At 34.6% G+C, this 21,011-nt stretch overlaps 1 protein-coding gene across 1 annotated transcript; it reads left to right on the plus strand.

The window, feature by feature from the left end:
* The first annotated feature begins 2,715 nt into the window (after positions 1-2,715).
* LOC577666 (dnaJ homolog subfamily C member 10) lies at positions 2,716-20,943 on the plus strand. The gene is made up of 21 exons (XM_030976524.1): positions 2,716-2,789; positions 3,709-3,954; positions 4,505-4,673; positions 4,965-5,015; positions 5,380-5,462; positions 6,641-6,766; positions 7,948-8,038; positions 8,741-8,818; positions 9,282-9,364; positions 9,656-9,781; positions 10,672-10,761; positions 11,204-11,326; positions 12,257-12,371; positions 12,835-12,971; positions 13,556-13,771; positions 14,516-14,671; positions 15,169-15,302; positions 16,155-16,356; positions 17,195-17,326; positions 17,675-17,758; positions 18,250-20,943. The coding sequence occupies exons 2-21, from the start codon at positions 3,757-3,759 to the stop codon at positions 18,277-18,279; spliced, it is 2,424 nt and encodes an 807-aa protein (XP_030832384.1). The 5' UTR covers positions 2,716-2,789; positions 3,709-3,756; the 3' UTR covers positions 18,280-20,943.
* The last annotated feature ends 68 nt before the right edge of the window (positions 20,944-21,011 follow it).

Below are 21,011 nucleotides of genomic sequence, written 5' to 3' on the forward strand. Positions count from 1 at the left end.
CCCCTCTCACCTCTGATAAATGCCCCTATTAAAATCTGATCGGTCTTCCTTTTATTTCAACAAATGCACATTTAACTTTATTATAAGTGCCCCTTTTCATGTCTGGTCAGTAGCCATTTTCAGGTGCGATAAGTGCCCCTTTTCACCTCTGATAATTTCCTTTTTAACAAGGATACATGCCCCTATTCCTTTCTAATAAAGGACCTATCCCCTTTACATAAATACCAATTTCATCTCTTATAAATGCCTCTACCAAAATCAAATGGATGCCCCTTTTCCGTCGACAATTGCCCATTTCCCATTCTCATAAGAGCCATTTTCCACTCTGATAATTACCCTTTGTACTTTGACACATGCTCCTTTTATTTTCTAATAATTTTCTTATCTCTTTCGATAAGGTCCCCTTTCCTCTCATTGTAATTACATCAGGATTGGGGTTTTTTCCTTATAAGATGTCATTTTTCGCAGTGAGACCTCACAAAAAATGACCTCTTAAAGTTTCCCTCGCTCCCTTCGCTTACTCGCAAATGAATATTTAGATTATCACACCGAACTGCAAAGTATGATGCTTAAGCATCTCTCTCTCTCTCTCTCTCTCTCTCTCTCTCTCTCTCTCTCTCATTCTCTCTCTCTTCTCCCTTTCTTTCTTTCCATGCCTATTCTACATTCTTTGGGCTCTGTAGTTCTAAAATACTTTCCTTAGATAAAGAACACAAAAATATTGACAGTGATTTAGAGGGATTGGGTGTTGTAGGATGTTGCATCGGATTCCTGCACTGAAAACGCACTGTTTCTCTTATTTTTCTGCTTTCTTACTAATGAACTTATTACAAAGGTTGGGTAACTTGGGTTACAAGGGTAATTCAACCCTTGTAATTAGTTTATTAATAATAATAATAATAATAATATGGATATTTATATAGCGCCGGTATCCGCCAGGCTCTGACGCTCATGGCGCTGTACATACATGTATTACTATCACAAAAATATAACTTCTTAACTAAAATAAAGTAAACTAAAACACAAATTATAACGCTACATTGACATGATTAGATAGCACTGTTTAGAAAGAGATGGGTTTTTAGAGCAACTTTGAAGGCATGAAGGGTAGTTAAATTACGAATACTAACTGGCAGCTTATTCCAAAGGGACGGACCAGAATGAGAAAATGCTCTATCCCCCCAGGAACTGCGCGTCTTAGGGACAACTAATAAGGAGGATTGAGATGAACGAAGATGTCTTGTAGGCTTATACTTAACAATCAACTTGATATTGTAGGAAGGAGCAGAGTCATACAAGGAATGGAAAACTAGCAACAACAACTTAAAAATAATTCGGTCACATACCGGGAGCCAGTGAAGAGTTTTGAGAATGGGGGTGATGTGGGTTCTACGAGAAGAAAGTGTGACAATACGTGCAGCAGTATTTTGCAGTTTCTGGAGTCGAGAAAGTTGTGTGTTAGGGAGCAGATAGAGAATAGAATTACAGAAATCTAAGCGTGATGAAATAAGAGCATGTACAAGTTTCTCTGTGGTTGAACGACTTAAGTATTTCCTAATAAAACCTAGATTTCTCAGTTGATATCTGACTGACTTACAAATACTAGAAACATGAGTTTCTAGTGTGATTATTATAATAGCAGCTGCAATTAAGAGAATCGTGATGGGGGAAAGTTTGATATAAATCAGACCAATAATAAGAGAACTATCAATGTTTGAAATATGAGATCCATATACAGTCATGTATAGCTACGTGAATCTCAGATGGACGATTTTGCCAGGAGATTGTGATTTAGTCACGGAAACTCTCCCGTTTGTAGTGTATAACAATTTCATTAATTCTCATTTTCTTGGGGCACTACTCAGAATTTATGATGAATAAGATATTATCATAGGTCCTTAAAAAAGAATAGACCCGCCCGAGTTATACACTTTGGGGTACTAAATAAAATTAAAGTCACTTTGTGTGTTGAAAGAAATGAGAAAGTTGTCCGGCACTAAACCACAGTTACATTACCGATTCACCCAATTTGAAATTCACACAAGTATAGTGATTCATTTTATTTTTTAAAAATCCATAACACTCTTGAGTGGTATTCCGGTAGCGCGTACTAAGTTAGCGCGTACTTAGTTAGTTCACACTTTTAAGGAGTGCCTGTTGCAAACTAATTTACCCTGTACAGATTATTTTAATCCTTCAATGAAAAGTGTCCAAAAAATTAATTTTGCAATGAAATGGGAAGAAAAAGATAATATGAGTACGAACTGAATTTCAACAAAGTCTTTGGTAGATTACCTTTGTCATGAATATTGAAGGAGGAAGATGAAACCTAGTATTCCATAGAAGTGTGAACTAAAATTCTTGTTTAGTCTGGACTTAGTCCCGGCTTAACTTATAAGAATACCACCCCTTATGTTTTGTCCCATTTCGTTATAATTTGCAGTAGTCTGCTTCTAGCTGACAGTTCTGATTTCTTTTAGATTTGCTTGGATTTCAAGGCCTCAGCTCTCTAGTTGGCGGATGGCGTTGGACACTACCAGCATCCCCCAAACAAAAATGTGGATACATGTGTAAATCTCATACATTTCAGTTGGTAAACTTGTTTTGGTCGCACACCCCCCCCCCCCCTTTTTTTTTTTAATATCAAGCTTGCTATAGTGGATTTCATTACCAGTCGTCTTGGAACTCGGAGGATTTTTCAAAATTTTTCTTTACCTCTAGGACACCATAACTGTTGGAATTACGTACACGTTTACATTGGCGATTCCCTCTCGGTCGTTGGTTTCCCGGTAAGAAAATGCAAATTTTGTCAACTTCATGTTTTCATAATACGTTTAATGTCATTCATTTCAACAAAATAAATATTCAGAATTGTATTTGTGAACTTATAAAGATATTGGTAAACGTTAAGAAGTGCATCGGCCGACCGGCGTCAACGGAGCCTTCCGAGGCCGAGTAAGGCTGAGCCGCAGTACAACTGTCAACTGCTTCGCCGGTACGACGGATGGCTGCCGACTGGGTGGCTGGCCTGCGTCACTGGGGCCGACATAAAAGCCACACACACAATAGCTGCATTACTATCCTGGCTAGCTGGCTGTGTATTAAAACCTGTTCTATTGATTCTCAACATTTGAAACACCACTGTACAACACTCAACTGATTTCAACTCAAAATCGGTTATTTAGTGACAATTGATCACACATAAATGGCAGTAAAATACAATTTTTTAAACTCACCGATGTTGTTAGAAAGAGTAATTTCAAAATTAAAATAGTGAGTCATCAACTGTAAAACTTGCTTACACTGCAGCCACATCAGCATAATTGTGTGCATTTGTGTGTTATTTGTGTGTTGACTATTCATGTGTGCAATTGCTGCCTATTAGAACGTAGTGGAGTGCAGCGCTAGAGGTCAATACACATTAGCATTGACTTGCTGGAGTGCATAAAAGCCAAGGTGGACGCGGGCGGCTACAATTTCATATAGTCTGCACATTTTGGCTATTAGTATTTGTAGTCTGGGAGGCTCTATATAAGAAAGCATAAGGTAACAGTTAGCAAACTTGAAGTTGTACTAGACGTACTTGTGATGGTTTGGGAAGTGCTGCCCAGGAAAGAAAGGTAGCTATTAGGCCTAGAAGAATCCCAATCAAGACAATATTCATGTGGATATGTTGATATGTCTCATTTTGTCTGTTTGTTTTCTTAGAGTTTCATCATTAGAGAGGGGTAAGTTATACCACCACCACCAGCAACCATGGGGGATCCATCAAGCTCACCATGGATGTCCAGAAAGTCTACCTTCTTGATTGCTCTCACTCTGGTAGCACTGATTGGGATTGTACAGTCGGAGGATTTCTATGAGTTACTTGGTATAGAGAGGGATGCAGATGCCAAGGATATCAGACGAGCCTTCAAACGTCTTGCTTTAACCATGCATCCGGATAAGAATCAGGTAAATTATCTCAAAGATGTCTACATCAAATCTTTTGTACCAAATAAGATATCTTTGCTGATTTACCTTGAATACCAAAGCGTCTGGAAGAAAGCCGTCTCCAGCTGCCAAGCTTCCACGTCTAACTTCAAGGGGGTGTGGGGGAGGTATGTCCCAGCTTCCGGGTCTTGCACCATAGGTTCCTCTTTGATCTGGTATAAGGGATGGAATGTTAGAACAGGTATTATTTTTTTTGGTCAAAAAGGACCCAATTCTGTACTTGGGTAGTGTACATTTTGATTTAGATTGTATAACTGCAAATCAAATTAAATGTTTTAGTGCAAGAGTAGAAAGAGCTAATATCACTTTTAGAGTCCATTTTCTTTCTGATGTTGTATTTGATTTTAATGCAATGTAACTCTTTATGTTTGGAAGTGTCAACACTTTTCAATGAAAGATGACTATCAATATTTACAAATTGTTGATTCCCCCAAACTATGTTGTGAAGATGAGTTCATTTTATTTCTTGTAAACCTGACAAAAGAACATCAATTTGTGTTCTTATAAATAGGATGATCCCAAGGCCCATGACAAATTTGTGCGCATCAATCGAGCGTATGAAGTGCTAAAGGACGACGATCTTAGAAAGAAGTATGATCGATTTGGTGAGGAAGGTTTGAAAGAACAGAATCAGCGATATAATAAATATGAAAGCTGGCAGTTCTACAAGACAGAATTTGGTAAGTGACTGATCAACCAATTTGATGTCTGTGTCTCAAATATGTACTTTTATGTGCCTGTAGTCATAGTGATTATGGAAAAAGTTCATCTCTTTACTCATAACAAAATATATCAAAACAGTGAATTCATTTTTTGGCAGCAGAGACAACGTTATTCATTATTCAGCAAATGCTTAGTTATTATTAAACTTATTAGAACAGGTCATATAAGGATCCCAAGATTTCTTTAAAAGTTTGTAAATCTGTATTATTGATTATGTTTTGATATAAATATTTTCTTTCTTTCTACAGGTTTATATGATGAGGACCCTGAGATTGTTACACTCAGCAAATCAGATTTTGGTGAGTTACATCAGATGTTTATCCATCAGAAGTTTTCTAGCAAGAGAGTGCTATAAGTGTGTTTGGAATTCACCCACGTACGCCCTTTTGCTGGGTCGATGACAATTATCTCTTCATCTTTGTTAGTGAGATTAATCTAATGCATGGAGGGAAACCACACCATTTAATTTTTTACCAAAGAAACACACCCCTCCCCTGCTTGAGCCTAAATGTATTATGGATAACGCATCATTTCTTGTCCTTCTACAAAGCTTTTACAAAGAATGTCTTGAAAGCCTTAGAATAATTAGGAAGTTGAATAGAGTATTTGTGAACTTAAGGAAAACAAAGAGAGTAATCAATATTTTTGTTTACATTAATTCAGAACAATCTGTGTTTGGAGAGGATATCTGGATTGTGAATTTCTACTCCCCAAGATGTCATCATTGCCATGATCTAGCTCCAGCTGTAAGTTCAAAACTCTTCAAGTTGGCAATTTTATATAACATCCTTAACCTCCTGTTACCTAATACAGACCCTTAAAACTAATTATATTTCTATTGACCTTTATTCTGTAGCTCCTCTGTCATCTCCAGACTACAATATGCCCCTCGATTTTGTCCTAGATCACAGTACAGTTTCGAGATCACCTTGGTCAAAAGTTTTAACTCTGCCCCTCAAGGCAGACAATACTTGTAGACCATTTCAAGAATAATAAGTTGATTTTGTAGGAATCAAAGTGAAAAAATGAATTCATTGTCAACTTAAAATTTATGTACTATATACATATAGATTTTGGCTATTAATACAAATTTTAGTAAATTCTTAAACCATCTTTCTTTTATTAATAGCTTTGAATTCTGATTTAGAACTGTTTTGTTTTATCATAGTCACTTTCATTTATTTTGTATAGACTTTGCAATGCTTTCACATTATGTCTACAATCAATGTACAGACCATCCCTCATTTTAGCATTCTCTCAAAACAAGTCATGTTTACATTTTTCATTTGGACATTCTCTCAAAACAAATCATGTTTATGTTTTAGTGCGTGATAACACTAAGAGATCAAATCACTTGTGCAGGATCGGAGTCTATCTGTATGCTGAATATACATGTCAAAGGAGAGCAAATACAAATTGAATGAGTGTGTGCATTAAAGCACCAAGTCAAGTTGATGCATGAATGATTTTACAAAAAGACTCTATGATAGAGTATTAACTGTCTCTTGACCGAGGAATGATATAATTTCAAAACGTTTTGGTATTATATATATATTTTTTTTAAAGAACAAAGCAGAAGGCAGTGGTACTTCAAGATGCCTTATTAACTTTCCCCATCTCTCTTTCTTTCTCATATTCTTCAAATGCTTTTATATGTAGCCTGTGTTATAATGTTCATTATTTGATAACTCTATTTATGTTATAGTTAAAGATTTTCATGCGTGGGTATATAGTCGTTCATAAAGTAGGCAACTTGGCGATCACTACATAACACTGAGCCAGCGGATATTACTCTCCTGTGTGTACGTACGTGTGCTGCCCTCTATATACCCATGCATGAGCAACTTTAACATACAATATGTAGGTTGACTGTGTTACTATCCCATCGCTTTCTCCCTCTCTTTTGTTTCTATATCTGTTGTAGTGGAGAGAGTTTGCGAAGGAGGTAGAGGGAGTGATCCGCGTAGGAGCAGTGAACTGTTGGGATGATCGCCCTCTATGTACAGCTCAGAATGTGAAGAGATTCCCTACGCTGTTTGTCTACCCAAAGGTAAGGATTACAGTTGTCAAGTAATGTCCTGCGCTTATTTTTATGTGACTAACAGTACTCAATAGATAATTAAAATAAATTCTGAAATGCCACCAATGACTATTCTTTGATGCTCTCAAGAGTGAATATATTATAGGCCGAAATACTGTCAAGAATATAGGCCTAGATGCTACAGATAGTATAATAAATGTATGTACTGGCTCAAAGTGTAATAACACATTTGATGACTTGCTAATGAACCTGATATTAGCATATTGGATTCTATTTTCAGACAATATCATGAACTAGGTAAATAATCTTACAATGGGTCATTAAATGCTATTTTTCAATGTGTATAAAGGCCTGTAATATCACAGAAATTTTAAAGAAGAGTGCAGTGTTTGTGAAATTCACTAAGTGAGATGATATAATTGCATGTAGACCATTGATATTATGTTTGGCTGTGGAGTAGGAAAGAAGCTCTTACCTTTTTGTGGCATATAGAAAAGAAAAAAGGACCTGTTCACAAGGATTGTGGGCCAAGTTTGGTGAAGTTTTCTCTTTACCTGTTTTAAAATATTATCACGAACACCAAATATCCAATTGGTTAATGTGGTCGAACTGGCCATCGTAATAGAAACCTCATTGAATTATATGCCGTTGTTGCTTTTACTTAATACAAGATCATTCTCAGCTCACTGACCCAAGATGTAATTTGATATATTATATTGTTCCTTCTCATGATTATTTCCTTTCTAACGCGCATTTCTCTTTCCTTATCTTCTTCTCAACCCCACATGCAGCTCATCTTTTAGTATTATTTTCTGTACCCTTGATCTCTCACTTCTTTTTGTCATTGTCTACTCTTTGTATTATGACCGTGTTCTTCTATCTTTGTCGTGTATAGTATTGTCTTGTGCCTTTCTCGTCTCTGTTGGCATTCCCCCCTTTTTCCCCCCTATTTTGTAGTTTTTTTTGTAGTTATAGATTAGTTAATTTAATTACTCATTATTCCTAAGCTTCATTTGAGGTGTTCACACTTGTACAAGCATTGCTTTTTAGTGGACCCCTCTGTTTCCAACATGTATTTCTTAAATTTGTTTTAAATGCTTATAATTGATTTGTAATGTTTTGTTGGAAACATGAATAAATTTGAAATCTTGAAAATCTTGACCATTGCTTCATGTTTTCTCTATGTTTAGCATGAGGAGTACACCGGGACGAGGTCACTAGAACCATTAGTCAAGTTTGCTCTTAATCTTGTTGATGTGACCATCCATCCACTGTGGATAGGTGAGTGACCAGTCCAATCAATCTAGTTTATGTTAAAATACTTTTCAGTCTCAGAATTTATCACATATCCAATCCAAAAGAGGAACATATTTGGAAGATATTTCCATGCTATTGTGACTGTTGTCATAGATACGGTACCCCCTTTCCTTTTGAGTTATCAAAACTGTTTGCTCTCTTCGACATATAACCATAAATATTTTAAATTCAAATCTGGCTTCTCCCATGCAGTTGATTAGTTTATGGTATGCTAGTTGACTGGTGTAGTAATATGTACCTCATAATGCTAGGATGTGAGAATTCAAACATCTGTCAAAAGAAATTTGAGAAAAGAAGTATTTACATAGACTGTTTGACAATGGTCAATAATTTACACCCATGCACTTGCTTTGACATAAGTATATGATGACCAAAGTTATTATGTACAATCATTATTGTACAGTCAGATTTTTAGGAAAGATATCAGCAAACATAACATCTTCCTGAATATTTCAGAACATAAGAGGATATTAAAAAATTAAAAAATATTGTACAAAGCAATACATTGCAGATAAAAGTGTGGTGTTACTATATGAATATTGATTTTGCAACAGGGCAGAATGCATATGATATGGAAAATATATTTTTTTGTTTCATGTAATTTTGAGAAGACAATTGTTGCAGATTTATGATATTGTTTATTGATGTATTACTTTGTTGATACAGGTAACTTTAAGAAGGTTCTGTTAGCTGATGAAGCTAAAAATCATCCCTGGTTGATCTCATACTGTGGCTCTCCTGTAGGTAAGCTCTCTTCATACATGTATGGTAAGCCTTGTTCATACATGTGTGGTTTTCAAATCAATATTCTTACAGCTTCATCGTTGCTTGGATGCCTTAATCTGTTCTCAGAGACATAACATGTACAGTGTGAGCTTTAGTTGCATTAGAACCTTTCTCTTGAAGCTTTTGAGCAAGAGAATGCTCTTTAAATTATCATATGTGTATTCAATCAATTTTGTGAATCATTTAAATTAATAAATTGAGCTGTCATTGATTTTCATTAATTTTACAGCATGCGCATTTCTGCTATCAAAGTATAATTTTGATAGGATTTCTCTGAAAGGCACACTTCAACTATTTTACTTTGGAATGGAATATAAATGTACTACAGCAGAAAATGCCAACCTAATGGGGTTATAATTTGTCTAAATATTTGTAGGAATATAACATCATACATTTCTTTAATGTTTGTTTTACTCCTCAGGAACTGAAGATGAAGATACGCATGATATGGCCAGTGTGGGTTGTTTAGATAGAGATGATCAACTCAAATTAGCAGCCATCTTGGTAAGTGTTGAATTATGAATATTGTAACTCTTTTGAATAAAAAGATTAGTTTGAAACAAAAATCGTTTCATAGTGTAGTAGACAAGTGAAATGGAATTTCATTACTGCTTACATTTTTCTGATCCATACATGTGGTCTCCAATTGATAAATGATTATTATATGGACGCTCTCTTGTTCATGTACAAACAACATTAAAATTATGCTCCTTTTTGGTTCAATTTGTATTGCTGCATTGTTTCGATGTCCATGTGTTTTCAGCCTCTCCTTTGTGTTTTGTGTTTTATGCACAGAATAAGGTAGTGAGTGTTGGGTCAGTAGACTGCTCAGCATCATCCCAGCTCTGTACCAAGCTCAAGATTGAAGAGTCTACAATACGCTTCTATAACAAGGCTAAAGAAGTCACCAAGGGAGGAAAGGTAGGATCAAGAATCTCTTTCTCTGGGATGTGTATCATCATCATTGGTTGTTTTGTGTGTATTCTAGTCCAATAAGATTTTGGTGAGAAATTGAATAATTATGTTACCTCTTTTGTGCTTAATTCTTTTAAATGTATCATTATTTTTTTTCTATTTCATATCCTTAGGCATTGAGATGAAGTTGTTGTTAAATATTATTAAGTAAATCTTGTCTTGAAAAACTAGTAGGTTAAAGGTAATACAAAGTTTTGGGAAATCTTGAAAATTGGCTGGATAGTGATTATTTTCAATTTTGATATATTTGGATGCCCCTGTGGATGTATTATAAGCTCTAGAAAATTTAGCCCCTAAAACACTTCTGATTTTGAGATAAATTGAATATAGAAATTTACTGGTGCTCCCGGTATATTTTGATGAATTTCAAATAGCGCCTACGGCCATACAATGGTAGCTGCGACCATGAAAATCTCAGAATATGTAGTTGTGATATATAATTTCCAAACGGTAATAGCCAATCGGTCGATTTGGGTCAAGAAACATTGTTTTATAGCTAAATTAATATATTGACCTTGAGAGGGAGCTATACAACATAAACAGTTTATTATTACTATTTCATCACTTTACACTCGATTTCAATCACGCCAATGATCACTGAATATTGTACGATCGCATATGCTTTCAATATGTTCATTAAAACCAAATTCATGATCCCATACCAAAACTTTGTATTACCTTTAAGATCCTGTAATACATATTCCAAAGATACATCTTGGGTTGACATTTAGATCCATTTAAGTGAGTTTTTTCTGTATATACTACTGTACATTCTAGAAATGTTCCCTTCTTTTGCCTTTTTTTCTCCATCCTATCGTTTTGTTTGATTCTGATAGGAACTGGAGCTTGAGCAACCTAAGCAGATGGCAGATGAGATTCTCAAACAACTACCAGATCTCTCTTCATTCACAAGTGCTGAATTACAGGTTTGTATTTGGCTCTTTTTAATTAAAATATGTAACATTAAAATAAGGTTTTAACTAACTGTGGGCTCTTACTTGAGCATGTACTGTATGACAGTTGAATGAGACAAATTAAGAGTTGAATGAGACAAATTAAGAGTAGAAGGATTATGTTTTTGTGACCTTTCATTGGAAAGGAAGCCAATCATTTCATATGCATGATAATGTTTTTTTTTTTAAAGAACACACATCATTTGGGTACAAAGTGTCTGCAGATCGTTGGATACATGTACATGTACATTCTTTGCTATCTTACCCATATATTTATTTATTCACATTTTTTATCAAATCTTAAATTTAATTGTTGATGATTATTCCATTGAGATACTACTCTTTGTCAGCTTGTAGCAAGTATATCATTCAGCAGCTAAAACAGTTATACTTTAAAATATACACTCTCTCACAGGAAGCAAGGCAAGCCCTTGAGGTCGGTGGTGAAGCCCCTCCAGTGGTGACCTACTTCATGAAGAAGGCTGGAGATGATGACCTTGAACTCAAGAAACTCCCTCATCTCCTAACAGATATGAAGGTAAGATCTTCTTATAGTGATGACATTACTTTCTAAGTTATCAGGGGGGGGGGGGGGGGCTAGCTCATGGTAAAGAAAACGTATACACTTTATGCTTTCATGTCTAACTATTGCGTGCCGATCTTTTCGAAGAGTCTTTTTTTACTTTTCTTCACTAATACTTTCATGTAGAAGAAGTATACCAGTTTCAGGTTTAGTAACAATATTTGTTAAATTGATATCTTTACTCTTGAAGTGATAAATCGAAATCGCTATTAATTTTTTTATTCCTAGACCCATGTATGCATACTTTTGTTTGTATTTCTTCATTATATTTATTCAGCAATTTGTTGTTCTAATAATAGTAATGCTGAGCTGGAGTACATGAGTGCTTCTGTTACCTACTATCAACAACTTGAAATAACTGCTATCTGACAATTTTCACAAAATACTTTATCAATGAAAGAGCATTACATCTTGTTATCTTTGCCCAACTCTGAACACATTTAAAAAGAGATACAAACAATTACGTTTTTTGTGAATTGCATGTTATTAGATGTGTATCAGGTTTTAAGCGTTAGGTGTAAGGTGTAAGGTGTTAAGTGTTATAGGTTAAAATTCTTTATTATGTCGCAAGGGACCAGCACCACATCATTGTTCTTTCTTGCCGGTTTCTCATTCGTATATATATTTGTATTTTATGGTAATCTTTCGTAAATGTTATTTGTATGTTCTTTACTTATCTGTAAATATCAATGTAATAATTATGTATGTTTTTATATGACGAATGGAATAAAAATGGATTGAATTGTATATTTTCATATTTGTAAACATGTAGGGTAATTTCCCCAATATTAGAGGAATAGGCAAACGATCTCTTCTCGTCCCTTCCAACTTTTTTAAGCCTTTTTAAGCCTTTTTATGCCTTCCTTCTCTCTCTGATCTTGCCAGGTGAGGAAGTTCAATTGCAGTACAGACCAAGCTCTCTGTGACGATCTCTACCTTGGCACACATCTGCCAAAGGTGGCGCTTTTCAGGAAAGGAGGAGGCCATGAGTTTCACCATGGTAAGCTAGCCACCCTCACATGATACTGATATTAATCATTTATTGTGTTGAATGACTGCTAATAGCACTACTATGACTTCTTCATAACATTTCTATTAGGTATTGACTTGGTTATAAAATTGAAAAAATGATTTTAAAAATAGATTTTGTTAAGCATGTTTTCTGGACAGTATTGTGCACCTGATGTCATTACCCTAGCTTCAGCTTTAGTGGAGATTCCATGAGGAGATGCTCACAGCATTAAGAATTTGTTCCTACAAGGCTATCATTAACTAGACCTGGGTAAATTATGGTGGCACATGTTAACTATTTCCTTGCCTAAGGACATCGGTGCTGTTTTCAGGAAGAAACTTGGATTTTGTTCAATTTCCACTTCTCCACTAGACCTATGTACTTGCATACCACTTAGGAATGAGCTTTTATCTCATTCTAAAGACGTTCAACTTGATGTATTTTCTTGCAGGACGTTTGTTTGCGCAGGATATAGCAGCCTTTGCCAGACATGGTCTAACTTCTCGTCTACGAGTTCTTGGTCCTAAGGACTTCCCTGACCCAGTCATTAACAGTGGAGAGCTTTGGTTTGTGGACTTCTTCTCACCGGTAAGTCCAGAGGGGGTGTTTCACAAAGATTCTAAGTTGAACTTATCTCTAAGTTGGACTTAACAATAGTGGAAAGCTGTTAGCATCTTTGAAAATATTTTGTAAAAGCTGTTTTAAAAGGCATAAAATGTTGATTCAAATCATCCATATTTTCTATTATTAAGGAAATTTCATGTTCTTGATGTGGAATTTAAAAAAATAAGTCTAAAATACTTGATTTTTCGCTTTTGAATACATTTTATTTTAAGGCTACAAATGGCCCTCCATAATTTTTAAGTTCAACTTAGAGTTAAGTTCGACTTAGGATCTTTGTGAAACACACCCCTGGTCTCTTGGTTTCAAGGCAAAATATGCCTTTCACTGTTATCATTCTGGGACATGCTTCCTGCACTGAAGATATCTCCTAGGCAGGATGGAAAGACATGCAAAATACCTTCATAATTTGTATATTCCTATCCATAAACAGTTCTTTGTGAGTTTGTACTTTGGAAGAAATTTGTACAGCTTTAAATCTTTCACCTACTAATCATAATTCATATTCAGTTAATGTACACACCAGTTTTTCTTTTTTTATTTTGTTGTAGCATTGCCCTCCATGTAAACAGTTACTCCCTGAGGTTCGTAAAGCAGCGTCTCGTGTGCCTTACGTCAACTTTGGAACGGTAGACTGCACCACTCATCAGGCTTTATGCAGTCAGCAGAACATCAGGTCTTATCCTACGACAGTCTTCTTCAATGATTCTAAACCTCATGTTAGCGTGGGATTCTCAAATTCACATGCTATTCAAGAATTTATTGAGGTACATTGTATATCGCATTTTAATGCTTAAGATCTACATTTAACAACTACATTATTCATACCCTTATATTACCAAGTTTTGTCATTTTTTAAAGTATGTGAAAAATTGATTTGTCTCGAGAATGTGACATATTAAAGCTTACTTTTAAAAGTGTTCAGCAAAGTTCCTGATTCAATCAGTCCACCTTTTACCCATGAGTTACAAAAAACACAAAAATATCATATTTACAAGTGATGTGAATAATTCAGTTGTTAACTATATTTAATATGATATCCAAGGGAACACTTGTATTAGAAACTTGTACTTGTACAAATAGTATTTGCCATATTCAGACTTACTTCCCAACACTTTTGTTCAAAATGTCAACTGTGAGTACAGATTGCCAATAATAAACACTTTTGATTGTTGTCTTTACTTTTAGAATTTTATGTCATGGTAGAGAACATGATATCATGGGATGGGATAACATGTCCTTCCATAGCAGAACATTTAGGTGTGATGAGATGAAGCGGACTCATTTTATCCCGTCTTCCTGGGCATTCTTTCACAAATCCGTCCAAGTACAAGTCCACCAAAATCCCATTGAATCATGTGTTAAATGTAATACACGCACTTCAATGCAATATCAGTGAACTTGTACTTACGATGGTTTTGTGAAAAGCTGCTCAGGTTGCCTTCTCAAACTGATTGCATGCAACTCTTCTTCATGTATCTCATTTGAACCTTCCCTCTTATTCATCTCAGGACACACTCAACCCCAAAGTGATAACCCTCTCTCAAGACCTGTTTGATAGCTTGGTTAAGAACCGAGCCAAGGGTGATCTCTGGTTGGTTGACTTCTATGCACCTTGGTGTGGACCGTGTCAAGCTCTTATGCCAGAATGGAGAAAGTTTGCCAAAGTGAGTTCTGTTACAGCTTCTAATTTCATCTTTGACATCGCCTTATCCAAAATAATATTTGCAAGGACTCAAATGGTATTAAATTTTGCCTTATCAGGGAACTCTAGTTCTGATATCTGATTTCTGTTTGATTTTTATTACTATGAAATATGCATTTGCAAGTTGTTTTATGCAATCCAATAAAAAATGAAGATATTATCATTTACTTCATTGTTTATTTGTTCACAGTATAGATTACTTTTTTGGTTATTGTATGATTTGCATTGAGAAATTTTTATGACAATATTAATTTGAAGTTCTAAACTATTCTCATGATAAACAAACAGTCTATATACACGTATGGGTGATATATGTGCATCCTTTCATAAAATGGAAGGACGTTGTGATGTACATGTATTGTGATTATCTCATGTCAGTATAACAAAGGTTATCTGGATTGCTATTTGTGTGAATGCAATATTCAAATAATTTGAGCTTTGTTTATATCCCCATCTCAGAAACTGAATGGTACAGCTCATGTAGGTTCAGTAGACTGTGTAGAGCACTCGTCACTGTGTGTGCAGCTTGGTGTTAATAGCTACCCTACGATCAGAGCTTATCCTATGGGGCGTACAGGCGCAGGTGGATTCAGGTATTAATCACAGACCATGTCAAAGATCAGAATGATCAATAAATGTTGTGTATGGAAGCATTCTTCTTCTTTGAGTTAGAAAATGTTGAACTAAGCTGTTGAAATACAGAAACAAATGTACAATCTGTAATATTTTGGATTTTACATATATGAATACTCCCAAATTAAATTTCTTGAATTGCCAAATAACTCAAGAAAGTCTTTCTCGTAAAATTTATTTGATTTTCATAAATAAGTTTAAGCAATAATCAATTAATATTTTTTTCACTCATTAATTTGTGAAGCTTGATTGTTAAGATTGATGGTAGAATTATTGTGATAATGGTACCATTTAGACCAGTTTGGCTTTCAGGGTGGGTGTTCATAGACATAGTCATTATGTATGCTTCATCTAGTCAAACTTTGTGACCAGAGAATGGCAGGTTTAAAGGTATAGACGAGTTTTGAAAATGCCCTTCTCTCAAAAAATGAAATGGAAGCTCTTATTACCAATCATGTGAAAGAATAAGTTTTGCCTAATACGTGATGATATAAATTTTGCCGGGAAACCACCTACTAATTGATATATTCGGTAAATTATAATATCTATCCGGACTGGCTAGATATCGCGTGGTTCCATATACATCTTTCTGTGTACAGTGCTTGTAACTTTACCAAGACTGGGCCAAATTTCTTATCATTTTGATGATTCCAGAACCTTGCAGTACACCAATACTTATATGCTAGATGATCAACCTTTTCTGATCGATTCCACAATGTTTCTTTCACAATGCAATCGCATGACCAGAACTGGTTTTTACTTAAAATTTCATGACAAAATAATCTAAAAATAACTTCCCCTGTTCTCCCCAGTGCATACCAAGGCTGGAACCGTGATGTGATGGCTCTGATGGGATGGGTACAGAACTTTCTCCCTACCTCCGTTGAGATCATCACCCAGGGTAACTTCCGAGACCTAGTACTCCGGAGCACTGATCCATGGGTGGTAGACTTCTATGCTCCTTGGTGTGGGCCCTGTATGGCATACATGCCTTCACTTGAAGAAGTGGCAAAGGTAGGAACAATGCTTCTTGTACAGGTATACTCACATTTAAATTTTAATGGACTGCAATCCTTCATGACTTTCTAGGTGTGAATGTACTCTGTAACACTAGAGCTTTCGCATTTATGAACCGGTGGCATGTTTTTGCAAGTGGTTTAGATTTTTGGAAGTTCATGCAGAAAAATACTTGATCAAAACTGACATTAAACAAATTTGTGTGATTTGCAATAGTTTCTATGTGTGAAAAGGGCTGTTATGTACAATTCATGAAATATAGATCTGTTGCAAAAGTCTTTGGTTTTATAGTACAGATAGTGATTTTTTGTTGTTTTTGGTACCAATATCTGCATACTGTAATTGAAGAATATGACTCTCTAAATGGCATGCATGTTGTACAAACCTTCATGTGAAATCAAATGTGATGTTAATTCCCTCTCTATGATACATGTAGTATTGCAGAAACATGTTTCTCATTTCTTTTATTGTTGATGTGAATATTAAGAGTTATTTTTTTCCTGATATCCATCAAACAATAAAAAGGAAATTTTCATTCTCCCCCACAAACTCAATCAGAAGATAAAGAAGAAATGATGGTTGATGATAAAGCAAAAGTAAGCAGGGTTTCTTCGTAATGTCATTATGTTCAATCCTGATCTTGACCGTCAGTGTTGGTCAAACAGTTGTTGAGTAATGCCTGGCTGGAATGCTCCCCAGGGAGTGGAGATTGTGCACACAGTGTGTGCGGGCAAGCAGTGAATCCATTGACCGGGGTAATAGTATATTTGTAAAGCGCTTAGAGACATTGTATTAAGCGCTATATAAAAGCTAAATATTATTATTATTATTACAGGCTTTGAAAGGTTACGTGCGGGTTGGTAAGATTAACTGTCAGTCCTACCAATCTACCTGTGGGCAAGCATCTATACAAAGCTATCCCTCACTCAGAATATACAAAGGAACAGAAACTAAAGGATATTCACAAGTAAGTATCAAGACTTTGATAGCATTCTTTTAGTTTTAATAATAGATCATATGCAAGACTTTGGTGTGATGTTGATTATTTTTCTTTTCATATTTGGAGTGGAAATATTTCAAAATAAGAATAAGAACAGCTCAGACCATCATTCTTGTGATAGGTAAAGTTATAAATGAAAGAAATCATCACTTGAGATTTATCTAGTAGCATATACTTGCATGTGGAAGAATATTGTTGCAATGAAATGGTTAAGGTTTGCTTCAAAAACTCTAAAATGCTCAATTTCATATTTCATGATATCATTTTGGTTTTGTTTTCTAATGTCTACTCTTTGGTTTTATTTTCCATCCACAGAATTGGTTCGGTGAACAAGTTTATCAGAAGGAACCACAGTATCTTATTCCATACCTCAAGCAGAAATTTACTAAAAATTTAGAAGTAAGTACAATAATAATATTTCTTGTTTAACCAGCGTAGTCTCATCAGTATTAATACTGTTTTTCCTGAGGGTATTACCCCAGCATTATGAAGTTATGAAATAAGTAATCTAGGTTATCATATAGACTCACTAGTTTGCTAAGTGTATAGGTTACTCACTTCTACTGACCATTCTTGTTTTATGATGTTATAACAGAACCAAGTTGAAATAGTGTGTGGAAAGTAACCTGACATGCTATCGTGCTCTAGAGATAATAATGATTTGGTTAATAGTTTGAATGCATACTCATTGTGATGAAAAACGGATCATGGATATTTTTAATGGAATTGATGACATGTTAGACATTATACACGCCATTCTTTTGAATATCAAATTATGAAATTTGATAAAAATCTTTCTATATGTAAGAGCTGAAATCACTTTTAATTTCCCTTTCGATTTCTCATTAAACACTAATATTTTCTTTTTTCATTTTCTTTTCATTTTTTAGAGTACTGGTCAGATAAAGGATGAGCTTTAATGTCACATCTTCTCAAGATAAAGCCTTTCCACAACTATGATGCTTTCACCAATGGCTGAGAGAGATAGAATATATTTCTTTTTATACATCTATTAGAAACCCAGGAACTGTTATTTATTATCATCCATTGGTATACCGGTACTGTATCTACTTAAAACTGATGTATTTGGAATGTTTGCGATTGTATTCTAGATGATATTTACATAATGTATTTATAAATACATAATAAGCTGTGCCTGCAAGTGAGCAAGATGTTCAATATATTTTTTGTAGTATACCGTTTGTGAAGAGAGAAAATATATATATTATTTGCAAGCATCAAGTATCTCCTTGTCTGACTGACTGGCAGATATTGTGATGTATACATTAGTGATAAGACCTACATGATTCACACTGTAAAGTGCACAAAACGTAGTAATGGTATTGATATAGCTGAAAGTAATAATTACATGCAAGGAAGTCTTTCATTCTGTTTCAGAATCTTTAAGGTTGATAATCCAGCGAGGTGCTTTATAGCTCATGTGGTAAGTGAAGTATATGCAATGGGCTTGCATTGATTGATATTTATTGAATTAAAAACGATGTGCACATATATCTTGTACTTGAAAGAGAGGAGAAATGTTCTTGATTGTTGAAATGATATCACATTAAGACCACTATGGGCATGGAAGTGATAGAAAGAAAGAATTTCTTTCACTATGTTCTATATTTTAGAGAGCGATTGTTCTTGGTAATCATTCACAATGTTCTGGATTCTGTCAAAATGGTTTTACTCTACTGGATTTTAATTTAGGGTATTAATTTGTTTTTATTGTTGTTTTACTATAGATTTTAAAATGTTGTGGTATCATTTATTTCCTAGTACCTTGATCACAGTTGTACTTAATTTGGACTTGATGACAAACCCTGCCAAGTCTTTCCTAAACACATCGTTACTAGAGATTCTTAGAAGGACTTTGCACGGTTGACAAACTACTGATGATTATAATTAGAGTTCTTCCACTCTAGAAAATATTAGATATATTATGTTTATAACTTTATATGGACGAAACTGATTTGTCAGCATGTGTGTTTATTGGTTTTATGTAGGGACTCAAAATGTTTTAAAGTGAATGACTGTAATATTGCTCGGTATGCCAGCTGTATATACCATAAATAGAGTTTATAGATAAACTTGAGTTCTAGTAAATATAGAAAATAATTTTTCACAGATTCCAACAAAACTTACTCTGAATGTGGGAAGATTATAAACAAATGACTTGTGCAACAAATTTAGGTAGAAAATCTAAAGTGGCTGAGTAATGAGCATAGAAAGATAAGGAAATCCGGGCGAGTAGACCCGACACCATTAAACACAGGTCACTATGTGCAAATGGGAGTTGTGGTTTTTATCGAAGATGATGCTCATTAAGTTTTAGTGTATTTGTTTTTATTTTACTGGTTTAAACAACCAATCTACTGCAGGATAAACAATTCAGAATAAATTGTAGCAATTTTCAATCAAAATACGATTCCCATACCAGAGCTCAAGATTAGCTTTAATGAACCTTGTAGATAACATTGTTTGATTTAATACAATTCAAGCGATTGTCATATAACTTTAGAACTTCAAAAGTTTGTTGCATGGTGATTTGGGACAAGGGCAAAATGATGAACTAATTCCTTAGCAAAGTACCTGTTAGAAATTCTCTGATCAAATTTCCTCATCAACATTTGATGCAGTTCATCTTGTAATTTTTTGTTCTTTTCATACAAATGGAAATTCGAATTACATATTTTGAAAGTGCCTTTGTCAAAATGTTTATGTTTGTTGCAAATTCATATTTTTAATTAAATGTCAACAGTAATTCCTATTTCTCTACAACTCAAATGCTGAACATAATATGATATTTGACACATGCTTCAGGTGTGCACATGTTATATTTATTTATATTTAGCCTTGTTGTCCTGTATATATGTTATTCATTTATGCATTACATCAATCAATGTATCTTATAAAACAATGAATTCAGTATGTGATTTTTTTTAATAGTGCAGGATCAATGTTCATTGGAATGTTTGGAAGGGCTTTGTAATGATTCTGGTCTAGATTTGTATAGATAATTTAAGTGTAGACCATTCGGACATAAAGACTGTGGTCACCACTGTTCTAACACCTACGATGATTCTTGAGATGAAAAGAATTATAATCAATATAACCCTTAAATGAAAACATAACAACAAAACGACCCCCCTCACAAAAAAAAAAAAAAATTAATTGATACTTAGAATTATCATTTTCAAAGTCGTTCAGCATGAGTAAATATGATTGAATAAGCGCCTTGAGCATTTAATTAAAATGGATAATGGCGCTATATGAATCTCATGTATTATTATTATTATTATGAATAATGCAGTATTCGTTCGACTGTGTGGTTGCTAAAGTCTGGGTGTATAAATTATATTTTAGTGCTTTTGTATATCAGAAAGTTTGAAATATTAATTGACTGTTGGCAATAACAAGGTTTTATGTGAATATTTTCCTTATAATTAATTCCATTGTTCCCAATATGTAATTTTAATGTGACTTTCTGTAAGGCTATTAGAGGCTGATATTTTGTACCTCGGTTCTCTGTCAATCGTTGTTGCATGTTTATTCATAATAAAACAATCTTCTTTATGGCATTTTCTTGCTTCTTTATCATTTTGTTCAGAGCACAGAGCAAAGAGAAAAGAGAAAAGGAGTATAAGAG

This window comes from Strongylocentrotus purpuratus, unplaced genomic scaffold, assembly GCF_000002235.5.
Source record: "Strongylocentrotus purpuratus isolate Spur 01 unplaced genomic scaffold, Spur_5.0 spur5_contig_870, whole genome shotgun sequence".
In the NCBI taxonomy this organism is placed as follows: domain Eukaryota; kingdom Metazoa; phylum Echinodermata; class Echinoidea; order Camarodonta; family Strongylocentrotidae; genus Strongylocentrotus; species Strongylocentrotus purpuratus.